Genomic DNA, 26,897 nt, shown 5'->3' with positions numbered 1-26,897 from the left:
CCGACATCGACTTAGTATGAAATATGAGCGAAATATCTTACCGAGTCATCCACTCTTTGACGTTGTATATCTTTTAGCGTAAAACTTTTTTTTCGGATTATAGAATTTTATCAGATTTGAGCACCCGTTTTATTATGTGAATTACTGGGTTTACACCCTCTGGCTCGGTGTTCTTGAAAGCGATAACCTCAAGGGGTTTGAGTTTCATGTGTGTATAGTTTTGTCTGCAGGAAAACTCCTCGTAACAAGCCTGAGGGGTGCTCCTTCAAACTTTTGCCTTTACTCATTCGTCTTCGCCTTCATAATCATCATATTCTTCTTCCCCACGTCCTTCATCGTTTTACGGTATCATTAACGGGAAGTTGTAGCGTCAGAAAATTGGCTCATTCAATTCGATGGAACTGGAGAACGAAAGGAAGCCAAAGAAAGGAAGTAGCTATAGAAATATAAAAAAAAGAATCCCGGAATTAAATCTGCATACATATACCCACCTGTCGTACGCAGATGAGTTGGTTCCCTGAATATAATATGAACATGAGAAAAAGAAAGGAGAAAAAGAACTACGCATCTATAAGGGACAACCGTAGCTAAGAGGAAAGGGAGGAAAAAAAAGATTGATATTCTCCGCCGGGGTGCCTCTTGCGCGGAGCTGAATAATCAAATAGTGATTTTATTGATAGCGGCTGATAGCCTGCTTTGTATTTGGATGGTGTTTCCCATTTGCTTCAGCACGGTGGCTCGTTACTTCTCAAGATATTACGTCTGAGTTATAGGTAGAGTGGATGTTCTTAAGGGGTGTGCGCACTTCAAACCAGAAGAGAACACACGGTAAATCGTTGTTTTCACTTATACAATAAGAATGAAGATTAATCGAGGTACGATTTTTTGGCAAGGACAATTCGAGTCGACGCGTAAGCCGGTTTCCCTAGAAAAAGAAAAACCTAAGACTTATCGAATCACATCTTTTTCGAAACCTCCTCGCATCTGTACTTCGATCCAATATATCACATCAATTTCGATCTTATCAGAAATGTTAAGGAATTTCATGACTGGATATTACACATAACGAAACTAACTCGAAGAAGTTGAACATCGAACGCTATTTATTTAATGTATAAGCACCACAGCAGAATCACTTTCGCGAGATAAATGGAGCTGGAAAACGTATAGTCGGATATGCCGGCACTGCACCGGGTTAGCTCGGTTTGTCATTTAAAATTTACTGGATGAGTTTCGGTTTGCCTAAATTTTAGCCCCCCCCCCCCCCCGAATCCCGTCAAGTTTGTATGAAATTTACAGTAAAGTTAAACCTCGAGAGTGTCGGTTGTATCAAGTATACACTGTAATTATACTTGTTCAAAAGCATCCCCCGACACGGTTTATAAGTTAACATCGTGTGCATATCTATATTGTATATCACGTAACCTACGCAGGTGTACGGTATAGTTATAATATACGGCTGTACACACGTATAAATCGTTTTGTTTCTTGGTGTGTCGTCGATGTTATTCTTGTTTGGAAAACCCCAAAATAGCATAAGGCATGGTCTAAAGGCTAAAGCCGTACTAATTATTGCGTGTGGGGTAAACGGGGAAGGAGTTTATGATAAACGGGGAAGCTTATTGTCGTATTTATGCGTTGTGTAAGGGGGCGATGTGTAGAAGTCGTTTAAAACCTAGGCATAACACGCTCGACGGCTGTTTTCTTCGAGTTTTCAAAGCAAATACAAATTAAAGTGGATCCTTCATTAAACGGTTTATTAAATTTCCGGTCGAATTTGTCGAGATTTCATGAAAAAGAACTCCGATTTACACCGGCTATAGGTCTCTTATATTTAAAACTCCTCTCCCTTCCATTACTTAGCTAACTCGAGAATGAGCCTTCGGTAAAGTTTTTATTTATTTATTCATTTTTTTCATTCATTTTCACATCTTTTCGTATGCATAAATTTAAATGGCGCCTAATTGAAAATACGCGTCTGGCAATCCAATTTGTTTGCTGCAGAATTTCAAAGTGGCGAACGCGTTTATGGCAGGTATTTTTTCTTGTACAACAAACTCGCTTTTCGGCGCAAAAAAATTTAGATACCTCAGTGGGTTCGATTCGTGGATCAATTTGAGCGACGGATTTGTAATCGTTGGCATTCAGATTGGAGTGGTTTAGTCGCGAAACTATAACTTTGTAATTTCATAATTGGTGCAGGTCTGTAACGCAGCTGATAATAAACCATCAGTCTAGATCGAATAGAACCTTCTATATATATACGTATACAATAGTATGCTACAGGTAAATAGTATATCTGTATATCCCGCGTTTTACTATATCGGGCGTAAATCTCGAAACAAAATTAGATTTACGAAGTTACTTTTAATCAAAATTACGTAGCGGGAAATCTATAGTATATCCGCAGGTTTTCGTTCACTATTTTCTAAAGATAACTATAAAATCCCCGTAGTCTGTTTTTGGACGCTACTAAATCTTCGTTCGATGGGGCTATATATTTGTAGGTTTCAACTCGATTTTGGGGATGAAATAAATCTTGCGTACGTCGAAAGCCGATGTCGAAAAACCTTTCAGTTTCCTTCCGTTTCTTTTACAATCTAACTGTTTCAATTTCAACGAAGATAGGATTTTTTTCATATTAGAATAAAACTTTTAAACGTTTCTCGACTATAACGTTGGAGATATTCGCGACGTTCTCACACGTCAGAAAAACTATTGTCAATTACATTTTATTTTATCAAATTTAAACGGATATACAAATATACCTGGGCGTACGTCGCCGGATGCTGACATCGTGTATCAAAAAGTTTTCGAATTTCAGAAAACTTTCGATCCTTCCGTAGATAAACGCGGTCGGCAGATAATGAAATTTGGAAAATCCTTCCCCCACGTCACATCTGTTCGCATAATCTTCTCGGCTCTGTATTTGCCTGCCGAATTTCGGGAGGGGGACCCTGCCGAACGATCGCAGAAGAGGGTCGAACCGGTGGTGCTTTTTTTACACCACGTCAACGGTGGATCAAGTTTAGTTGTTTCGTTTATTTATTTAGTTTTTCCCTCTCCCTCTTTTTCTCCTTTAAAGCTCTCTCAGCTTCCGCTCGGATATTCACGGCTGAGAGTTTTAGGATTTTGAGGTAACCTCGCGCGACCTTTTCAAAAACTTTGGCCAACTTTTGAACAGTCGCATCTTTTCAGACCTTCTAATTTAATCCCTACTCCGAATTCTCTTTATGCCGATTACATTATGGTAGGTGTATGTATACCACCAACTTCCTGCGAAATTGCGATGGCGAGGCCTCGTCGATGTTTTACTTTTTCAAAACTTGTTTCGTTTTGTGTAATATCAGGTGTCTACCTACAATTTCACGTTCCGTATTCATTCGCAATAAGTTTATTAGATGCACAACGTTAATAAAATTTTGTTTCTTCTTTCAGAGAATACCCATGCGATCATTACACCAGTATTATAAACGTAACACTTATGAATACCGGGTGTCCGAGAGCTCCGGTGCACGACGCAGCTCTCCAACTTCTTCAACTTTTGGATCAACGTTTCTTCGGAAATGTCGGACCGCTGCCTGCAGCCGACGCCGAAGCTGGTGAGTCACATGAATAATACAAACCCGATCTCCATTTTTCTCGAAACGTTCAATGGAATTTTATTGAAAATTTCATTAGAGTATTCTCCTCTTGTCTGTGTTCGAACCCTAAATTCTATGTGTTAGACACAATGCGGTAACTGCACAAAAATAATCAAACGAGGATGTCAATATTTCTTGAAACTTATACGAACTTCATCGAAAAAGCTTTGAATTTCTTCCTCAAATCTCTTCGGCGAAAATTCATCCCACCCATCTTGCTATTTTATTCATAGTTCCGAGAATTAACAAGTTTTAATCATCCACGGCGAGGTAGCGAGTGGCTCATCCGTAGAATGAGATACGTTTTTAGTAAAATAGGTCTAGACCGATGGTGTCGCCGTGCATTTTTAATCCGAAATTCAAGCCGCAATATCTCTTCGTCGCTCATTCAATATTCATTCTTTTTTTTTTTGTTCGAATTAAAATTTTTTAAACGGATTTAACGGATCATCCCGTGATCCTCGTTACAAAGATTATGTAGGTTTACCCTGGATTAGGATTAAAAAAATTGGGGTGGAAAAAAAAAAACAATCCCAGACATTTCTTACCTCGGACTTGAAGATATTATAATTGTTGATCGTTGCACTTTGTTCATATCTCTAATCGGGATCGTTTTATTTTATTCAATTTTTAATAAATATATACACCTGCGATCGAGACATTTATTCGAATTGTTTTACATCATATATCTATATGTATTATATACATTTTAAATTCGTGACAGATTGTTATCTGTACGTGCAGGTGATGTAACATATACAAAGTTAAAACGCGATTCGCGTTGCACACGGTACACATGATTATCAAGATTTTATATAATACCTGTATCTATGTATATATATTTTTTATTTTTCATAGGCCTAATTCTCGTAGAGATCTTTGTAATATATGATCTTCACATAGATGCGGTATTGAAAATTACTCTTCTTTTTTTCACATATCATACATATTTCAAGCTTTATTTAATTTTATTATAAACGAAAGAAAAATCGCCGATCGATAACATGTAATAGAACACAGATAGATTCGGTGCATTATGCGTACATGTGTATATGATTGAATCAGGTATTCCAATATACACGATACGACAGGTGATATTTTGAAAATAGACGATGCGAAAATTTATCTCCCTATCTCCTTTATCTTGTACAATAAATACGATGAATATGTGTCGAAAAATAACAAACCTCTTTCCTTTTTTTATTATTTTTTCAATCGTAACTATTTCGTTATATTTTCACATACGAACAAGAGGAAGTCGACAGCGGATCGAAAATCGAAAAACCAGTGAGTTGCATAGGCTGGTAATTTTTTGTTGCTCGCACAAAAAATTAAAAGAAAAAAAAAAAAAAAACATAATTTCATCGACACGACCTGATATAATATATTTGTAATCGTTGCGTGAATTTCTCATTTTTGTGACATCGCGTGAAGTTCGTGTGCGTCGCGCCACGATCCGTTCAAAGTTACGGTACGACGTCGGGATAACGAACCGCTGGATCTCACGTACTCGGACACTGAAACAACAAAAATTCACGAATTAATCTACGATATGTTCCGTTTTCTCCTTTTTTTCCCTACTTCTTTCCCTCCGAATCAATTCCGAGCTAACTATTCGTCAACTTTCAAATTCACGCTCGAATTCGACGCGCGATTATAGACGGATGTCTGCATAATTTATTGAAAATTTCATCCGAATAAAAAGGAAAGAATATTTCTAAAAAGAAAAACTTCAATGATCAATACATATTCAACGGAATATTTATTTACCCATACCGTACATAATTCGCCTGAGAAGAGGCACGAATATAATTTACGTACAATATAAAATATTATCGTATGCGCCTCTGTTGCTCGCCATCTCAAGCTTCTGTGATTGCTGATGTGTGTGTGTGTGTGTGTGTTTTTTTTTTTTTTTGCTATCAAAGGAAAACTCAAGTAGATACTCTTTTGAATTCGGGGGGGTTGTTGTTTTTTTTTTCTTTTTTTTCTTACCCCTGCGCGTTTGTCGTTCGTACCCCCCCCCCCCACGGCGAAACAACCGTGAGGGGACGAGGAAAAAAGAAAATGAAAATGTGAAAAAAAATGAAAGGCATTTGAAAAAAAACTTGAGAAAAAAAAAATATCAAATGTACTCGTACCACGTACATGTGTAAGTGGATCTTTGTTGCAACGAATTAGTTTAGATCAGAGAAATTCCATTCGCGTTTTTTCAGCTTTCTAAAAATATGAGAAAAATTTCTAAAGCTCGGGGCGAGAGATAAAAAATCGCCCGCACAGACGCCGGGGTAAAAATAAAAAATGAACACGTCGAAGAAACCTGAATCTCACTTCTCGTTTTGAGAATATAGATTCGAAAAATTTGCTATTTTTAAACGTAAAGTATTATACCGCGGAATTTTTCGCCGATAATTGGTGTGAAATAGAAAGAAAAAAAAAACGAAATGTTCCGTACCGCGCGTATCGTGCGCACGTCTAATTCCTGGGATTATTGCTGGCTCTGTGATAATTAACCGCAGGATTGCCAGAGTATTCGCGTACCTTTATATCGGTATGTGAATCGCAATTATGTATTATATACATGTACGTACGTATGTACAGTGAAATTGTCGAAGTTCGTAATAAGGTCGATGTTTCGAGCATCATGTAGACAGACGTGTCTGTCATTCGATTGACGCAGTCATTCATTCTTCCGTCACCTTTGTCGAGGTTGCGGTCGCCCGGGGCGCCACTTCGAATTTTCCTCACCCGATATACGACGCACGCGAATCTCGAACATCAACCCCTTCAAACCGCAGCGCACGAAACACACTACGCACCGTCATTTTTTTTAGATTTCTCGGTGTTCCTCCGACGCAACGTGAATATATTTTTCTTTCGTTTCCTCGCTTCTTCCTCCCTTCTCCTTTCGACCGGTGAATGCTCGCCTTTATTCGCGTCGATGGTACAGGGAAGTGAATTTTCAAAATCTAACTTCGAAGCTCTCGCAATATGTCATTATCGGTTCTAAGTTATTTCCGTAGGAAATATGTGTTATTATCGGTAAAGGGTTTATGTTCGCCGAAGCAGGCCTAACGCGGATGATATGAACCTTTGAACCTTTTCGTTCGATTCATCATCGAGCTGTACAGGGTGTCCCATTCGAAACGTACGATTCGAAAACTATCAGTCGTTCGTCGAAAGATAATTCCTCGTCAAAGTTGGAGACTTCCGAATTAGAAACCGCGATATGGTCCAATTGGTTTCAAACTGCGGTCGACGCCATTTTCCAGAGATTATATAGGAGGTTTTTTTTTCTATTGTTTCCCCCCTTTTCAATAAACCTCCTTTTTCCACCGAGTCAAAATTTTGGCTGGTTTCGCGACGTATGGAACTAAAAAAAAAAAAAAAAAAAAAAAAACAAGAAATGAGTAGAAAAAAAAAGGATCAAGGACTCTTTCCACACGTCGCCTGCGGCAACCGCGAAATTGCAACCCTTTGTGCAATTTTTGAGATGTCATAACTCCGCGAGTATTCGGAGCTGTGGAAAAGTTCGTCGTTTTTTTTTTTTTTGTCGTCTGTTCGATTCGCTATTTTCAGAATTTTTATTCACGTCGGAAGAAAAATTGAGTACCATTCCAACGTAAGCCCGCGAGATTCGCGAGATTTCACGAGAGTGACTCGTCGGCACAGTTTCGAATTGATCGCCTCATATTTCTCGAAATCTCACAAGTTTGATCTGGTTGGCAATTTTTTGATAGATCGAATCGTTTTCGCGATCATCGAATATCTTCATTCGCAATTTGTCACCCTGTTTGTTTTCTACGGATCCGTGTGTAGGTCTTATAGGTATGATATAATATAACGTACACGCCCTCCACTGGAGCAAAATATATTGACTCTCAACTGCCCTTCTGCCATAGCCAGAAACACATCGTCTCCCTTTTTTCACCTTAAGGTTTTGTTTTTCTCTTGGTTTCTTATGGTTTTTTTCGTCTTCCATATTTCACGACGTCTTCAGAGTATTTTAGTTGCTCCGTTAAAGGTGCAAGAATTCTGTACGGATTGATCATATCCATTTGTCAAAATCGTCGTCTAGAATTCTATGTTACACAGGTATAGGTATATACACATACATCTACATATGTGGGTGTATCTTCACATGGTATATTTATTTTATAATGCGGATGAGCTATGGGACAAAGACTTGAATTTTTCAATTTTTTTTTCTCCTCATTCTCTTCGCGGTTTTGTACCGTTTTTCTTTTTTTTTTTTCTTTTTTTTTTTTTTTATTTTCCTGAAAATGATCAAGGACTTTTTGCGCCCGCATACGGAAGCGGTCGGTACTTTGCTGCACGCATCGCGCTTCTTCATTATTCTCTGTTACATTTCAAAGAAAATCCATTACTCTCTGCCAATTAAACTCTGTCTGTGATTAACGATGGTTCTCGTATATGTGCAGCTTAGATATAATTCGGATCTCTGGCTGGCCTAATTTTCCGGGACGTATCACTTTCTCCCTAATCGCGGTCATTAGTTCCTCTTTTACTCCTGAAAATGACAAAGTTAATACGCGTGTAACCTATATGAAAATTTTTTTTAATTCGAATTATTTTCTTCTTTTTTTTTCTTTTTCGTTCGTTCAACCCGCTTTTATATTATAATTTTTTCAGCGCCCTTCAGGATGTGGGTATCATGCTAGACTGATTTTTTAACGTTATTATAAAATGGCGGAAAAAAAATCCCCCCGGCCGCCGACAACTTATACGCGTAAATATTATACTAACTGTAATATCAAAGGCCCGTTTCGATGCAGTTGGTTTGATTAATCCCCTGGATGCAATAATACGCCGCGGTGTATATAGAGATGAGAATTTTATTTATTTATATTAACGTGTAAGTCAACGCCGAGATCGATTATAGTCGAGCATAATATTATCCTGTTTTGGTGGCGCTCGTGAAATATGAGGGCGAGTATCAGGGTGTTAAACATTCTGTAATCTTATACTCTTTTGAAGCGATGTGTTTGAGATTAGGACCAAAATCGAGATACGCCAAAGTCAAGATATATGTCTTCTGATTTATATCGCGTTATTAATTTGTTCAACATCTACCGTCTTCTTCTTCGTTTCCTTTTCCTTTCTTTTTTCGCTCTCTCCATCTCGTCATCAGACTAATTTCTTCATACACCTGATTGGGTGTTGTGCTTTGCGTTGCAAAATCATGAGAAAAATTTTCCTTCGTTTAATACAGAATTGTTTGGGAAAATTAAAAATTTTTGTACAGTAGAAACCGAATATCGAGTTCAAAATCTTCGTTTGTTGAATTTATTTTCTTCAAACCTCGAGACGATCATGAGATTTTTATTTTATTTTATTTTTTTTTTTTTTTGAGCGATAAAATTGAAAAGAGTCGAGAATTTCGTACGGGTATCTGGTTGGGAAGTATGATTATCTCATAGTTCAGAATGCTACAAATATAATTTAGAGTGGCTGGTAGATCTGTACGTAAAAATCTCCTTTTTTTCCTGTCAACCGGACGAACTCTAAATTTTCGGAATTACAACGTTCCTCGCGGGCATCGCGAAGTGCATAATTAATTCACTTCCGCTTAACCTGCGTTGAATTTGCCTTCGTTATACGAATGAATTAGTAACCATCGTTCTTTCAACGTTCAAATTAGCTCGATCTTCAATTGAAATATTCATTTAACGTGTTAAAATCTCGACGAATACGCCAAGGATTCACCCTGTTGCAATATATCGCATTAATCGTTAATTAACAATTCAACGAATAAAATAAATGGAGCTCGTGCGATAGATTCGAGAAACAAAAAACTGAAACAAAAATCGCGTAACTTTTCAGAAACCAGAAAACGATCTACGATTAAAATTTTCTAACTAGATTCGAAGTTTCGTTATTTTATACATAATCTTTCGTGAATTTCTTCGCTAATTTTTGCGGCTCATGTTTACTTTCAATTTTTAATATCGTCAACTCTTCACAAACTTTGAACACTTTGTTCGCCGCAATTTCCTAGCGCCTCGTCTCCTTGTATTCTTGTGCCTTCCGTCAACAGCTCGACGAATGTGATTCAGACTGGTTGGGAGAATACTTTGGCAGAAAAAATTGTTTCCGTGTTCCCATTGACCTCCAATGTTGTTGTATGATACTTACTCGTGACTTGTGTCGTGTCGTTGCGACGTCTGGGTCGTGGACACAGCATGTGACCTACCGCTCTTCGAAAATTTTGCCCACTGACGCAATAGAGGGCAAAGTTTATTCCAAAATTCGTGTGGAACAACAAGTTACATACGTGCTGCACGATCACGGTACTGTGCTGGGAATCCCCCTGGAAATCGAAACACGGAATAAATTTATCTGTCGTCACCTGTGCAACCAAAAATTGGTAATAACGTCGATGGAATGCGCGAATAAACAAACAAAAAAAAACAACAAAAAACACGCGTTATAAAACGATAATTATTCCGAACGGTTGGTAAGGATGGAATCGGTATTGCCGTGAGATGAAATAAAAATAATAAATAATGAACCTAATTATTCATTTTTCGTGTATATCGTTTCGAAAAACATGAGAAGCACCTTTGATAAATGAGGTTTTTGTAAAGATATGAAAAAAAAGTGGCGCCTCAAAATTTAGAGGCTGAAGAGAAAGTTCACGATTCATCGTGCCGCGTCTCTAACATTTACTTGTACACTTCCGACATATGTACTTGGTAAGATTTCCCCCGGGGTTTTCGAAAAAGTAAAAAACGAGAAAAGAAAAAGAAGAGCAACGCTCGCGGTATTCGCTTGTATATTTTCTCGCAACTTTTTCTTTTCATTTCAGACGAAGTGTTGCGTTGTCTTCCGTCGAGATCCCGGTTACTTATAATACGCGTTTCTTGACCTCGTCAAAGTACATAGTTTCTATATCGGGATGAAAATTAGTCATACACCACGGTTTTATAATAAGATACGTTATTAATAATCTAGGAAAACCTACGATACCCTCTAAATCCGTGCACCGGGTTATATGCGTATATGCCCACTTTATATATATAACCATATATTCATTATTCATACTCATCCAACTTATCAACGGCTCTATTTCAATCTCTAGAAAATCTACGTCATAGTCAAGAAATGGCATATAGGTATACGTAAACATATAAATTACATTTACTTCCATCCCCATGAGAACTGACGAACGATCAAAGTTTTAGCCTAAGTGGTACCGACGTATATATGGAGAATCCCACCTCATTTTAACGTCCCAAAAAAAAGCCACCCTCTCCGATTTTTGCAGTGATCGATTTTCCTTGCGGACAGCTCTTGGTTCGAGACATTTTTGTCATTTTTTTTTTCTCCAAATTTTTCCGGTCCAACCATTTTTGAGTTATGAATTTTTGAAAACTCCAAAAAGCGCTGAGATCGATTTTGTGAAAGAAAAGCGGAGAGTTTTTTTTCCGATTTTTTCCCAACTTTTTTTCAATTCTCTTTCCGCAATGAGTCAACAATTGACGCGTCGGAAAAAAAAAATAGACAAAAATCTTTCCACTATTTTTCTATGAGCAAAAAATGTTCGTCGTTGCCCGCAGTATTTTTTAGAATTTTTGTCAGAAAAGAAAAAAAATCGATCACGGCGGTGTTTTGAGTTTTTCACTAGAGTTCAAAGGATATCCGGCGCTGTTTAATAAATGCCGTCTTTACTCGAAGATGGATCTTCTTAAGCGTATGAGATATCGGAGCTTGTTTTATAGATTTTGATCAGATCCAGCTGGGTACGATAATTTTTTCATGAACATACCGTACGTGCAGGGAATATCATAAAAATCACCCATATAAACCGATCGGCTGCCTTTCGAATTTAATCATCACCAGACCGCCCCTCCCCCCTATCCCCTGATTCTATATACATATTGTGGGTATATACGTATAGTATGTATATCAACTGTATCACATAGTCGAGCTTCTGACGGTTAGCTTAAGCTCGTATCCCCGGAGATTTGCTTGTACAGTATTAATTAATAATAATTATCCTTACGCATATGAGTCGCGTTAAAGTTAACTGTCCAATTTAAATTTCATGCCACGATTTTCAAAATATTTTCATACACAGACCCCGTTCGATACCAAACACGTGTAAATACAAGCGTGGTAGTTTTTTTTTTTTTTTTATTTTTTATTTATTTTTCAAATTATCAAATATGAGAGGAATGTTGTTACATCGTTAAAGCGCTGTATCCATTTTTCGTTGTGTAAATAGTTTTACAGATGCTTATTTTTCACTTCGCTTCATGTTGAATTCATTTAGTTTTGCTTATCGCCTTTTTTCTTCGCGTACGAATCGTTTTTTTTTCTTATCTTTTCTTTTCTTTTCTTTTCTTTCCTTTTTATCCTACTTTCGTAATTCGAAGGGACGAGGCTGGAAACTGAGTATTATTAAAACCGACTAATGCCATTTCCATAATTGTTCGCATTCCTATCTGTATTATATCGTATAAAACGCGGATTATACATACAACGTTTTTTCTTGAAGACGAAAAAAGACGAGTTTCGGATGCGAAATCACTCCGTAAACTTTTCTCACTCAGAGTCAGCCCCCGATGTAATATTACATCTGTACCCGTAACCGAGGTGGACTTTGAAATAACGATTCATTATCCTGCGACGGAGCGAGTGGAAAGGGATAGAGAAAAAAAGAAAAGTAAGCCGAAGAGAGGTAAAGAGAAGAAGAAAAAAAAAACAAAAAAAAAACAATCGAAACCAAAAGTACGTCTGGATTACAATTTCTTATCGAATTTGAATAAAGCTCTCAGTGGCAATCAAAGTAATTTATTTTTACGGCAGCCCGAGCGTTTATTACTATATCTTGAAATTCAAACTTGCGACGCGCGATAGACAACTTTCTCTTCCGATTCGATTTATTTACTTTTTTGTTTTATTGTTCTCTCTATTCCCCCCCACATCACTCGGAACATCCGCGGTGATTATCGCTATTGTATTAAAGAATTAGAAAATTGTTAAGTTTTTGAAAAACTACCGACGCCAATCACATCTCATACATCGTTCGCGTACGGGGTTGATCACCGCAGCATCGTCGCAATAAATTATTAATCTTTGCTTCAGAGATTTCCCGTGAGATATTCTCGAAAGCTTCAAGACGTCGGTTACATTACGTGTAAATATTAGGTAAATTCAAAGTACACCATCCAACGTAATTATTTTTTCATCCGAAATTTCCGTCAAAGAGAGAGAGAGAGAGAGAAACGAAGGTGAAGAAAGTTGAAAATGGTCGCCGGGTCCGTAACCCTAGTTTTTTTCAACTCTCGCTCGAAAAAAATTCATCGAGTTCTTCTTTTTTTTTTTCTTTTTTTTCGGCTTTTCACGAGCGCGGATCGCCCGTCGACGCGGTCCACGCGTGCGAAGGGCGGGGAGGGTGCGATAGTGGAATAAATTGCGGGAACTTTTTTAAGGATGAACGATGACGGCTCGGAGATAATAATTTTATACGCCCCTCTCGAGAGTCATGGAATTCCCTAGGATTATACCACCTACAATATCCGCGACTGCATATCATTAGAGTAACTATAAAGAATACATATATGTATGTACGAAGGTATTATGCAGGTTATATGAGGTATGCAAAGCGTGCCCGCTGCAGAAATTACCGTTTATAGGTATGAACTACACGTGCAGTTCTGCAGGCCTCCACGCGAAACGCGCGTCGTGTTGCGGAAATTAAACAAATTGAAAATATCTGCATAATTATTCCGGGCTTCTTTCTTCTGTTTCCACTCAAGAAACGGACGAGACGGTTTAAATAATTCCCTCCTTTGATATACGCTAGGTAGAAAACGTCATAAATTCTCGAGACGTATACTGTACATATGTACACGCGTATACGTATGTATCGTAGAGATTGGCGTGTGGGATCTTCTTCGTTTCAATTTTTATTTACACGAGTGTTTTGTCGTTGGACAAGAAAAAAAAAAAAAAAAACCGACCACTCGGGCTTCGAATTCGCCACAAATTTTATACCGAATCGTTTTACTCGCGGTGTCCAGTTACGTCTGAACAAGTGTCATTCGGCGGATGTTAGAAGAGGGTGGAAAAAAAATGGAAAGAGAATTCCCGACGTAGTACAGTAGGGTTCCAATCTCGTCCGTACGGGTCGTATATTGCCATTTGAAATTTGTTGGATTGGAAAATCTTGGGAAATCAAATGCGTCGATCGCCTTCTTCGAATTTATATTATGTATGTTCTCGAAAATGAGAAACGACCAAAAATTTAAAGGAATATAACATTTTTTAGACTGGTACCGAAAACTGAGGCTAACAAAATAGACTAAAATCTTGAGTGCTCATGAAATATTCACCGCTCATCGTCAATTACAGGACAAAAAGTTTTCTCCCACTTGTCAGACGCGTGCAGACGACTCACGTTAGCGCACATTCGATTCCTTTTTTTTTTTTCCTAAATCTGTTGAAATTTTTTTGTCACCCGGCCTCGTTAGAAAGGTCGGAGACGCAACGTTGATTTTTCAAAATAGGAACAAAATTTCGGCGACAAACGCTCCGAGAGGAATATCCCCATTTCGAAAAAATGAACAAAAAAAAACAATTTTCAACGTTTCGTATTATACGAACTGGACTCTTAAGTGTTTGTAAAATTTAGGCAAAAAACAAAAAAACTAGAATATTTTCTCCATGTTTGTTTATTTCATTATTGTTGTTTCTTCTTTTTCTATATTCTCCCTAGTTTTTTTATTTTTTGTTCTTTCGAAAAATGGAAACCAGTCCGTTTATATCGACCCTCGGGTTCGCACGACAATACAAAGCTGAGATTTTAGGTTTTACGTATCCCCTCCGTCGTTCGATCGGGGTCGTTCGCGTCCTCGCCGTCGCGAAATTAACCCTCCGCGTTACCCCCCGGCGTATAAACAGAATCGACACGGAGACGGTTGTTCGTTTCTCTCCTTTCCACGGGTCCGCGTCTCTCGCAGTCTGCAGAGAATCGAGTTAATTTATGTGAACTTGATAATTAAACGCTATCGAATTCTGCGAGGGCCTTTCGCCTCCCTTCGCGAGGTTTACATGAGGTAGATATTCGGATTTGAGGAAATCGGATTAGTTCATCTGTACGTACTATACGTAAATCTGATTGCGGGACCTCCACGCGCTGGAGAGAAATAGAGAGAAAAAAAATAATCAAAAAAAAAACATTAAAATCGAATTAGCGACTACCTGCACGTGTCACTCCCCGCGTTAACAATAAGTGACGGACTTGAGAATGTGCGACGAACTTCTCGGCCCTCGGAAAAAGAATCTCTTACCCGATGTATATATAATCACGACGGATTCAAACACTAGAATTTTTCTCTCTTCTCTTTTTTTTTTAAAACAAACTCGAATTCACATCCACGGTGTGCACGCGTAGGTTAGGTAGATTTGGCGAACCTTTCGAAACGTGACCGCAATTTTGCTCGTTTCAATCGTATGCAAGAAGCAACAAGTGCGAAAACCTTCGGGGAACCATCTTGAACTTATTGATCGATGACTATTTCGTCTTCATACGTGAGAAATGGTTTTATTTTTTTTGTTATTTTTTTTTTTTCTTCTGTTTTCGTTCTCATCTTTCGAATCAACGATATCGCGAGCGTTGAACTATTCCGCTTTGACAATGAGAGAAAATTGAAGGGCATATTCAACCTTCGAATCGCCGCAGTGTTTATACCTCGCGATTAATCGTAAATGTTTAGAGGATTGTCAACGCTACAGCCTAACGAAAGAGATACAAGAAAATCAGCGGCGTAATTTAATCAACGAACATTAATTCCATCGAATGTCGATTAAGGGATTCTACTGCAGACGTTCGGATTTGTTGTCGTTTTTTTTTTTTTTCTTTTTTTTTTTAATCGTCACCTTAATATATGGAAATTCGTTCTTTCGGAGACTATTCAAGTTTTGAATAACGTGGTTCAATTTTAATTTTAATTTTACTTGACCTTGTTTTCTCTCTTCTTCTTCTTCTTTAACAAAAATTATCTAGAGTAATGCGGTAGTGCACTGGTGAAAGATTATCGATTTCGTAACACGTGGATAACAAAAATCTGTGTAACGATTGAGTCTCCTTGCTAATCATGGCCGCGTTTAATTTCGATAAATATATATATATATATGTCTACGCGGTGTTCAGTTTTGGAGGGGTTGTATAAAAAACTAAATCACTATACATCGCATTGCCGGTGTATAGCGTCCTCGCCTCATCTTTCATTATCTACAAAGTAAAAGTTTATTTTTTTATTTTTTTTTCCATCGTTTTTTCTTTCCCTTTTTTTTTTTTCACTACCAGTCAAGTCGTTAACGTGGAGTAATCGACTTTCTTTACCGCAGGGAAGTTCGCGAGTACCCTAAGCAATTTAGTGGCGATTACAGGTACGCTGAGATTTTTATGCATTTATTTTTTTTTTTCTTCTTCTTTTTCCCTCTTATCAATTTTGTTCTCGCTCACGGCGATTCGAAAACTTTGCGTAATAATTGGTTCGTTTTTGTATTTATCTCTAGATTCTTCGAGTTTCAAATCCGACGATTTTCGATCAATCGGTGCGGAATTTTGAACGCGCATCGTTGCCAAAGAAATATTATCGGAAAATGACGGACACTAACCGACCAACTGTACAGTTATTCAATTTCAACTTTCACCGCATATTAGATCTAGATTGAAATTCAATTGTCTCTCGAATACCCCACGACCATCTTTGGTTATAGACGGGTTCGATCCGGTCGGTGGTGCCACCCTTTTAACCATCCCTCGTCGTCCCGCGGTATGGCAAACTTGGACGATCTCGGACGATCAAATTAATTGACGCACGTTCCTCCCGTTTACCTTACAACGAAACTGTACCACTCTATCGATTAACTCTGTAAACTGATAAGCGAGGCAAAAGTAAAGAAGGTGAAAGAATGATGCAACGTTCGAAATTGTGGGACATTGAAAATTCCGTCTGGCGGTGTAACGACAACATTGGCGACTACGATCCGTAATTTGTTTTTCACTCCTACTTATCCGCGTGGTAATTTTCTTCAAAAATTTCACCCCCCCGCAGCGGTTACCGCGGTCCACCTCGATAATAGCATCAATCAAGAAAATGAATAGGCGCCGAAAGAAAAATAAACCAAAAAGACGGCCGAAAATTCCTCCTCGTCTACGTTGAAAAGTGTCGCTCGCACCCGATACGCGTGCCCTTCGAGAAAATAAATGCGAGCGGCTATTAGGGTCCTAATAACATCGTTGATAAAGCAACGAGCGCAAATCGTCCTTCGGGTTTCATTCCCGACGAGTGGTATAGATACGCGAAAGAATGCTATTAAAGATAACAAGATCTCGCTGCTCGTAGGAACAAAAAAAAAAAGGAAGGAACAGAGTCGTCTTAGAAACTAATAGCGAGGCGATAACGATGATCGATGTCCTACGACAATTATATCACCCCATAACGATACCACGGAAACGAAGAGAAAACAAAAAACAAAAAAAAATAAAAGAACACCAACTGATCTCTAGTCACCTGAAAGAAGGCGTGCAACCTCATCACGTACGCCGGAAGATTGAAGCAGAGGAAAGCGGTGGAGACGACGAGGAGCATTTTGGTGACCTTCGTCTGCGAAGCGGCGGGCCTGGGGGTCTGCAGGTTAGCCGGTTGGGGCCTTTTGGTGCGACGACCGGTGACGGTCATGGCCCGACGGACGCCCGCCAGCCTCCAAACCGCCCTGGCGATCATCGAGTTCAGGACGACGATCACCGAGAACGGAAGTATGAAGGTCAGCACGGTGTCGGCTACGTTGAAGGCGTTCGCCCACTCCTCCCATTCGTCGACTAGGTTGCAGAGGGTCGCGTTGTGCTTCGGTGTCGGCGGATGGGGGCTGGAAAACCAGAGGACGGGACTGCAGACGAAGACACCCAGGGCGGTGAGTCCGGCGAGCACGGCCTTCGCCCTGGCGACGGTGCACATCGATTGTCTGCGGAGCGGGTACTGGACGGCGACGAATCTCTCGACGGTGAAGGCCACTACGAACCAGACGCTGAGGAAGCTGCACAACGTTGTCAGGTAGATGAAGAACTGGCAGAAACCCTGGCGGTTGAACAGGCCGACGTCGACCATGTTCAGCCAGACGACGAACAGGGAGATGAGAAATCCGGTGTCGCTTATGGCCAGCGCCGCCAGGTAAAAACTGGACGACAATTTCCGTAATTTCGAACTGAAGAACACGCATACCGAGAGGCAGTTCCCGAGGGCGCCCAGGTAGACCAGTACCGGTGTGTAGTACATCTGGATCCTGTGGATCACTATCTCCGCCAGATCCGGCTCGTCGGTTTCGTCCATCTCCGCGCCAACGTCATCCGGGAAACTCGCGTTACTCGTACCGTTCATTTCGCTCGTCGTAATTTTTCCCTCGAACCTTTTCACGAAACTTACCCACCGTCTTTCGACTCTCGCATCACCACCACCCCTTCGGGATACCCGCAAAAACCACCGGGGACGCTAACCTCCTAACCACTTGTTGCCCCCTACTGTCACCGCTTGCTCTTTTCAAACCGACCGACGCCGTACGTTGAGCGAAAAGATTTCACCTGGTGCGAATCCTCGGCGGATTCCTTTAACCGGAATCCATAACGGGAACGGATTTTCTATAGCCGATGGGTGATATAACCCGACAGCTCGACGCGCTAGACTTTCGGGATTAATAAATCGATCCCGACTATCTCTGATCTCGAGTGAAAACTTTCCCTCTCAACTTTTCGCCGAAAGAAACTTTCGCGGTAACTTCGTTGGCTACATACTCGGCGAGTTGGCCGTAGTTTTTCTTTTCTCCCTCTCCTTTTTTCTTCGACCTTTTCTTTAGTTTTTTTCTATACGATCGACTCCAGAATTTTGACGGATTATCGTCCTCGCTCCGTTAACTGATTCCCGTGTGCGCGTTTGTCGGACGACTTTATGTCGAAACACTTTTTCTACTCCGATTTTGTGAGGGAAGGAGGAAAAATTTGAGGAACTGATTTCTCTACACGGTATATGTTCCAGGAACGGGTTCTCCGGGGGGTTTCGACGATGTTTGCAGGATCTAATCGGGGTTTCGAGTGGATCACGCGGTGTCTGAGGCACCGCGGCACCGGTTTATAAAACAAGATTATTCAAAAGTTTGTTCGACGGGAAGAATTTTCTTCTTTTTGTTTTTTTTTTCTTTCTTCTTTTTCTTTTTCTCCGGTACTCCACCACCGCCAACGCTCTCGTCGATCACTTCGAATGTACCGAATTGTTTGAAATTCGGAGAGATCGATTCCGTTATAAATATCCTATCGGATTTACGGTTTATATATACAATCTTGTTTAGAAAATCCCAAAGATTCGAAAGAAGACTAATTAGCTTCGTTTCCCCGAGTTTACTTTGAGAATTATTTAAATTCTATCCGCGGAACGTCGACCAATATTTTTCACGCTCCCCCTCGACAATCGAGAACGGCGCGGGGTGAAATTTTTTCGAATTTTTTTTTTATTCGAACGCCGGAAATTTGTCGCGCGAGAACAATTTGCTTGCGACGTTTACGTTCCCCCGTCGATATTTCCGTGACAATTTCCGGGCGATATCGAGAGCGTCGGAAAACTTCGGACGCACCTGACAAAAGTTTTCTCTCGCCAAGAAAATCTCTAGCTTCCGTTCATCGGAACTGACTTCGCGCTTTGTCGGTGGCGCGAGACTATCTTTTGCCGCGGCATTCGCGATGTGCGTCGAACCCACCGACGCCCAACCACCGCCGGGTTCGGCCGCCGTCTTCGCTTCTGCGCGTCGTTGCGCAAAGCGGCTTTACGTATTTTTCTTCGGCTTTTTTTGTCGCCGTTTTTTTTTGGAATCCCTCGCCGCCCGAAGTCGCGGAAAATCTTGCGGAACCGGGTCCCTCGCAACTTCCCCCGAAATCACCGCCGAGCGAGAGAGAAAGATACGCGAGCGAAAAGGGGGAGGTCGAACCCGACTTCGAATTCCGAATGCGCTTTTTTTACCTGCGGGAATTTGAAATTCACGCGGCGACGGGCCCGGGACCCGTTTCTACCGATTTTCGAGTCACGCGCGCCGGAAATCAGCCGCAAATAGCGGCTCGCACCGCATAAATTGAATCCGCGTCCTCCGCGCTCTTTTTCCCCGAACCCGGAACGGATTTCCACGCGGAAAAATTACCCCCGTACACCCGAGCGGGAGGACGACCGAGGCGCGGCGTGTTTACCCGCACCGCCCGTTGCTCGTTTTTTTTTTTTTTTTTTTTTGCTGTCGTCGTTCATCGTCGCGTTTTTAACGTCGCGACGCACTTTCAACAAACCCGCGTCGTCGATCCTCCGTCGCCATATCGCGTTTATCCCCGCGTTTTATGTTTCCAGGTTATATTTCCAAGAGATGCAATCGCATTCCGAGGTTGCATCCTTTACTCCCATGCGCGCAATCCCCCCCCCCCCCCCCCCCTCCCCGCTGCAGTTTACACGGATATTTCATTGGACTTTCTTTTTTTTTCCCTTACCTCATTTACAGGGCAGGAAGAATTGACCGTGGGCACCTCCGCGGTAGGGGTTCCCCCGGGAACGGCGAGTCCAGGTGGAGTTTTGACCGTCGGTAGCAGTCGCGTTGGGACCCTAGACGCTCTTCTTTCCGCCTCGTATTGCCGCAGCCAGATGTACCTGTCGCGACAATTGGCGCAGTTGCATCCGAAACTTACGATGCCGATGTTCAGCGGTAAGTACGATGGAAATAAACTCACGGTCTGAATTCCTTTTTCGGATCCCCGGGTGCTCGATAATATTTATATTTTCTCATTAGCGCGTACCGGTGAATCCAAGTTCGTACGTGTGTACGTACGTTGATTGAAAAGTTTTCAGAATCGACTTTCTTGCTTGCATTGTGCGTAACTAATTATCAAATTTTTATCGGATGGCCCCGAAAGTTTCCTAAGTTTTATCAGCTCCGGCTGCGGATTCGTTGGGCGTATATTTCTAACCGAATATCAAGAAGTTCGGCGAGACGTGTGGGTGTAATTTTGCGCGTTATTAAAAGAGCTATTGATTTTTCAGGTACCCCGAGCGGGGTATGCTTTGTGCCATTAATAGATTGTAGAAAAAAAATCGTACCAATAACGAGAGGAAATTGATATGGAATCCTGTAAAATTCAGCGATATTTGCGTCACGGTTAATATCCTCGCTCGTTTGCACTACCTACCTACCTACCTACCTATCTACCTACCTTTTACCTACGCCGTAACGTAAGTAAATAACGATACAAGGAAATTGGAAAGAAAACGTTGTGCATCGCGCAACAGATTTACCCATACACCTATAGCCTTCCTTCGTACGTTATTAAAATTTATATTCGGGTTAACGGAGAACAAGAGCGCGGTGTCTCTCTGAATTTTTTTCTAGTCTTTCTTTTTTTTTTCCCCCCTATCGTTCGATATTTTTCCAGTTTATCGGAAAGGAGCTTCGGGAATTCCGCGACGACATTGTTGCCGTAGGTACTACGTCGCGTACGGGATCTGCAAGAATTTTAACCCCGAGCTCGTCGGCAGCCCTCCGAAGGGCTCGAAAATATTCGACGTTCGATGTTCCGTTTATTGATCGCCCCCCGCGCGCCGTTTCGATATAAATCTTCCGAGACGATCGGACGTCGGATCCGACGTACGAGAGAAATTCAATGATTCGATCCCGATAAACGAGTGGGAAACGTCGAGCGAAATCGAACTCGTCAAAACGGATCGCCGCTGACCGATCGTCTGGAAAAAAGTTCTCAAATTTTCGAAATCGAGATGAAAATTAACAGCGATTGCGTGAAAATAGCTTGCGCCCGAAATCTATTTTTATTTTTGTTTTTCTTCGGTTGTTGGTTATTTTTTATTTATTCGGTTAATTGTAATGCCCCGTTTTATTGCGTTTACGTCATATTTTACCTGATATTTGCTTCTTCTTCTTCTTCTTCTTCCGCGGTTGCGATGAACGAAAGTTTGAAAAATATACGCGTATCGCCGTTGCTCGTGCATAACTTATGCCCACGCGGTACGATATCGCGTACGTGGGCATAAATTAACGCTGTGTTAGGTTTATACAACGCTCGCGCTGACCTTTGAGCCGCGCTGAAAGCTACCCTTCGTCGGCCGTAACGCACTTTTTTTTTTTTCCCCACTTCCTCTCCTCCCTGTCCACGGGGTGAATATTTTCCGACCGCACGAGTCGTAACGCGTATTACACGCGCGTGACCCACTACGTTCGTATTTTCTTTTGATTTTCAACGATTGACGTTTTTTCGTACAAATCTGATGGAATTATATGTACTCGAAACGTACGTGTAAAGTGAATGAGAAATTTCGGTCGATTTTATCCTTTGTTAGTTATTGCCTTTTTTTTTTTTTTTCCTCCATCGGAGCAGGAGTTTTCGAGTAAATTATTTATAGAGATTTCGAAGAGTTTACCGATCCAAAATCTGTTGCTCTTCCGTTATATAGACCGACTGTACGCGAGCAACCTTCGTCATTTTTAGTTCAAACTTTTAACAACGATTTTCAAACTCCCTCTAACTTCTTACCGGACGGGAACAACCTGCATCTTATTTGAACGATAAAGTTGAAAGTATATCGTACGAATAAAGAAAGACAGAATAAATCTATTGCAGTTTAATGACAAACCTTAGATTTTCTAGCCGAAGCTTTTTTTTCCACCCCCCCATGCAGTACATCGATTCACTGTGGGCGTGAATTTTGTTACAACTTTTTTCTTTTTTTTCTTTTTTTCGTAACGGGAGATAATGTGATCGGACAAGAAGCTTAATTTTTTCGTGCATTTTTTTTTCTCCCCCCATATACGGAATATATACGGAATTAGAGAAAAACCAAAAAAGGTTGGTTTTTTTTTTTCTTCATCACAAGAGTAATTCGTTTAACTTTTTCGTATCGATATACTTTGTACAGGAGAGAGTTATACCTGTAATAAATTGAGATGGTGGTATTCAAAGAAAAGAAATTTTCGAAACGAACGTCGTAAAATCAGTACACATATGAAAAATCAAGGGATGTCCGGTGAGAAAAGAAAAATTAAAAATAATAATGCATTTTTTCGTTGCACTCTTAGATTTTCTTTTCCATCGCTCAATCGAAATGGAGAGAAACGCGGAAAAGGAAAGATTGAAAAAATCGAACAAGATTTGAAGCGGAGAATTTACACGTAAAGTCTGGCCACCAGTTGCGGCAATTTTTCGATTATTTTTTACGAACATTCTCGATCTTCGCAATTTACGTTCGACGCTTTCAGATTTCATTTACAAGTACGCGTTGCACCTATACCAACGGCAAGTACACGATAAATATGATGCGTGAAGGGAGAGCGGAAGCAATTTTCCGCAAACTTTTTTCTTCCACCTTTCCTCTTTTTTTTACTTATTTATTCTTTCTTTTCTCTCTTCATTTCTCTCCTTTATTTTCATCCCTTCTCCTCCGAGCCACTCGACCTGTCACGTTTTCAAAATACGATTTGCCACTCCCCCCTTGCTTCTCCTCAACCACTCCTTCATTTCTACAACACTTCACTTTCGGCTCTATCTATCCGCTCGGCTGCCAATAAAAAAAGGTCGAATAACAAACCGAGGTCTGTAACTAGATTGATACATATTACATTGATTTTATTTTCCTTTTTTCTGTTATTATTATCACCGTCATTCCTAATACTTCTCGGTTAATTGTGTTGAATGAATCTCCCAGCAACCCCTTACCGTATTGTTACCATAGTTACGACGCGTGCCGTATTACAGTAGCATCGGTTTTTGACGCGCCGCGAAGCGTCGACGTTCCTTTCAATTTTCAGAATTTTTAATTAGCTATTCACGCATGCAAAGATAGAGGAGTACGTACATATAATAAGTAATCGTCTTCCCGCGCGCCACACGGATGGATGAAAAAGTTTATGAGATTTTAAAAACAAAAAAAAAAAAAAAGAAATCTTTCTACTCGCGATGTGATTTTCAATCTTTAATTAACGTTATACACGCTGCATCCGATGAGATATGAAGAAGTTCGAATAAGAGACCCCGATTTTCGGTTTATGACAAATCCGAGCGAAATTTGAAAAAAAAAAAAGAAAGAATTTCAAATTTTGCGGTTTTCGGTGTTGGGTAAAATTTTTCTCTGTTTTCATTGCGAAGAAATCCCGTTCGAGAGCAATCGCCATTGTTTTTTGACAAGAACTCGATAAATTCAACAAAAAAAAATCGCTCCCTTTTTTGATTTTTTTGTTCCAATATCAGCCATCCTGCGTATGCATTTGTACCGCATACATCGTATAGGAGAATTCATCGAACATTTTAATCTCGTGTTTATTCTGAACCAAGTACAAATTCGCGCACTTGTTCGAAAAAAAAAAAAAATCTTTTTTACGGATGAAACGAGTGAAATCCGTAGACCGTAACGTTTTATCTTGATAGTTGATGAAAGGAGATTTTTTTTCGTCGCTTTTTTTTTTTTATTCGTTTCTCGTCGTAATTTCACTCCACGTATATATATAGAACATATGAAAACTTCTGTCCGCAATTCTGTTATAGGCAAGCTCGATATTTACTAATAAATAGTATAAACAGGTTGACTCAACGTCCTGTATTCGTTACAATCGCCGGTTTCCAAATGATGCGGAAAATTGATGCAACTTGCTTCCGTCGAGGTAAATCAATTCGAAAAGACAAACTCGTTATTTCGTTGGATCCGATGGGAACTGTAACGAACGGAACGAATATAAACCGGAGTAAATTTCATCGGAAGACGCCATTAATCTCCTCTCATTTTCTCATTCCCCTTTTTTTGTTTTCTTCGTCATCCGCGGTTATCGACTGTTCGTATCTTGACGTGTATAGCTGCAATATCGCTTACCGAAAATCTACGAAATGTAAAATTGGTTATACATGAAATCCGTGAATTTTTTTTCATCCGCACACACGTCGTTGCAAAAATCGTCGAAGCGATGTAACGGCAACTATATTCGAATATCATAAAGCCCTCCACGTCTCTGCGTCCCCAGATAATAATAATAGAATAAAAAATAAGTCCACCGCACTCCTCCGGGACGGTTAGAAAACGAAGGAAAAAGAAGAATCCGTGTGGAAATACTATGGGGAAAAAAAAGAAACGTAAAAACGCTTTCATATTATTCTTCTTGGCCGTTCAACGACGTATGCCCGATTGTCCCGTATCGAGAATCGCGAGGGCGGCCGGTATCCGTTGGAGGAGTATGACCAGGTCGGAGAAGATCAAGTACATACGCATGGCGAAGCAAAGCGGTATATACAAATCTACCTGCGAACGAAATCGCAAAGAGAAAAGCGAAAAATCAAAGCAGGGGCGCTCGCCGTGCCGCGGTTAGAAAATACGTGGCACATCGGCCTCTGGGTACCTACTCGGGGCATTTCGCGGAGGCGAACTGTGTATAACTTCGCTGTGAAACTGTGCGGCTCTGCGAGGACTTGATAACGCGCTGATCGAGCAATAAATCGCGGACGAAGAAACTGAGGGGACGAAGCTGGGCGAGGAGATCCTAACGTCGTGCCAAACTAATTACCAAAACCGATAATATACCGTAAATCAAATGGATACGTACTCTTTATATACACACGATTACCTGCAATGAAATTAAAGCGTTCATTCTCAAGTGTGTGGAAATATCAGATGTTGACGAGACGTGTGTGTTACCTATACCGGGCGTTATACACCCTTCGGATTTAGTGCGATGAAATTGTATTCCGAAATCGCTAAAGTTAACAACGTCTAGCCCGACTATCGAGTCTACCTTACAGTGTAGGTATACGAGTTTGGCAGGGCTCCTTGGGATAGGATCGTTTCAATTTGCGGGCAAACCACGACGCTGCCATGCCCTAGTGGATTTCTGTTTGTATAATTGAACTACTTTTGGATTCAAAAGTTCACCGCTGTAAATCTTTATGGATTTACTTCTGTATAGGGTTTATAGATAAATCAGAGGAGGGGGGGGGGGGGGGCTCGATACCGAACCTTCGAGATTCTAATTTCAATTCGTTTTACATAAAGGGATAAGAAGAGCGCCATTTTGGTTCTTACCGTTGAACTTGTACGCGGCGCGGAGGAGAAGGCGAATAAGAATTTCGGAGAAATTCAAGCGTGTTATAAGTTAGTTCGTGAGTAAGTAATCGCAACGAAAAGTAAAAGGTAAAACGTCGGTGAGGTGCAAGGTATTAAATTCGCGGGCTTGCACGAGCCAAGAATTATTTGGACGATTTATCGCGCCCCGTCTTTTATTCACTTATATTCAGACAAAAGAGCCAGATCGGGTAAATTTCAAATATTATGAACCTTCGCGTGTACCCCTACCTCGAATATTACACATACCGCCGATATTGAATCCGCAGGAAATTTCTAACTCGAAAAATCGAAGATGATGCGTATCGAGGTTTATTTTTATAGGACGCGTATCGTGTACGTTTACGTTATACCTTCCGATATCCATCCCTGCCGACCGCCGTCGCTTTGTTTGAATGTTTTTTTTTTTCTCTTTTTTTTTTTTTTTTTTATTAAAACCGAAAACTTACACTCCCGCTGATTAATTGTACTATTTCCATGTTTGTTTCGCGTACACTTCCTTTCGCACAGGGTGCAACTTCCGAAATTGAAAAAAAAAAAACAAAAAACAAAAAAAAAATAGGGCTAATTATCACGGCTAATTATCCATTTTGTTCCGCACGCTCGTACGCCGGATTCCTCTCCGTTGATTATCATCCTCTTCTCTTTTTTGAAAACAACCGTTTTCCTTTTATTACTTTTTTCTTTCTTTCAACTGAAAAGTTCATCTATCCGCTTACTTTGACGTGCATACACGATAAATGGCGAAACTATACGTAGAAGGTTTTTACCTAATTAGATAATTAGTTTACAGCCAAGAAACATACGCCTCAATTTCTGTACACCGTGTCTGCACTTGCGCTGCTGGACGTATAAATTTACAATAACGAAGAAAAACAAACACTGAAATTGGAGTAACTGCTTTTACATATTTATAATAAAATAACGGACTATCGTCGAAAAATACGTTCGTTATGTGTGTCCGTACACGCAGCAAACATTCCATACGGAAATTGTACGCTAATAATTTTGCGCTAATTGCCGTCATGCGCGCCTTTTTATTGTTTGATTTCGGTGTAGTAATTATTATTATTATTATTATTATTGTTGT

At 40.3% G+C, this 26,897-nt stretch overlaps 1 protein-coding gene across 6 annotated transcripts in view; it reads left to right on the top strand.

Annotated features, from left to right (window-relative positions):
- The window catches only part of LOC105689393 (protein furry), a 45,409-nt gene that overhangs the window by 9,143 nt on the left and 9,369 nt on the right, over nt 1–26,897 (top strand). For 5 of the 6 annotated variants that reach the window (XM_048651349.1, XM_048651348.1, XM_048651352.1 and 2 more), the window contains 3 exons: nt 3,439–3,602; nt 16,023–16,064; nt 20,205–20,405. In XM_048651349.1, the coding sequence (XP_048507306.1) occupies nt 3,439–3,602; nt 16,023–16,064; nt 20,205–20,405 (407 nt within the window). The remainder of the gene's footprint in view (nt 1–3,438; nt 3,603–16,022; nt 16,065–20,204; nt 20,406–26,897) is intronic. The other variant, XM_020854316.2, reaches the window with a different exon arrangement.

Source organism: Athalia rosae, chromosome 2, assembly GCF_917208135.1.
Source record: "Athalia rosae chromosome 2, iyAthRosa1.1, whole genome shotgun sequence".
NCBI lineage: Eukaryota > Metazoa > Arthropoda > Insecta > Hymenoptera > Athaliidae > Athalia > Athalia rosae.
The sequence above is the reverse complement of the archived record's forward strand: the minus strand, read 5'-3'. Positions and strand labels throughout refer to the sequence as shown.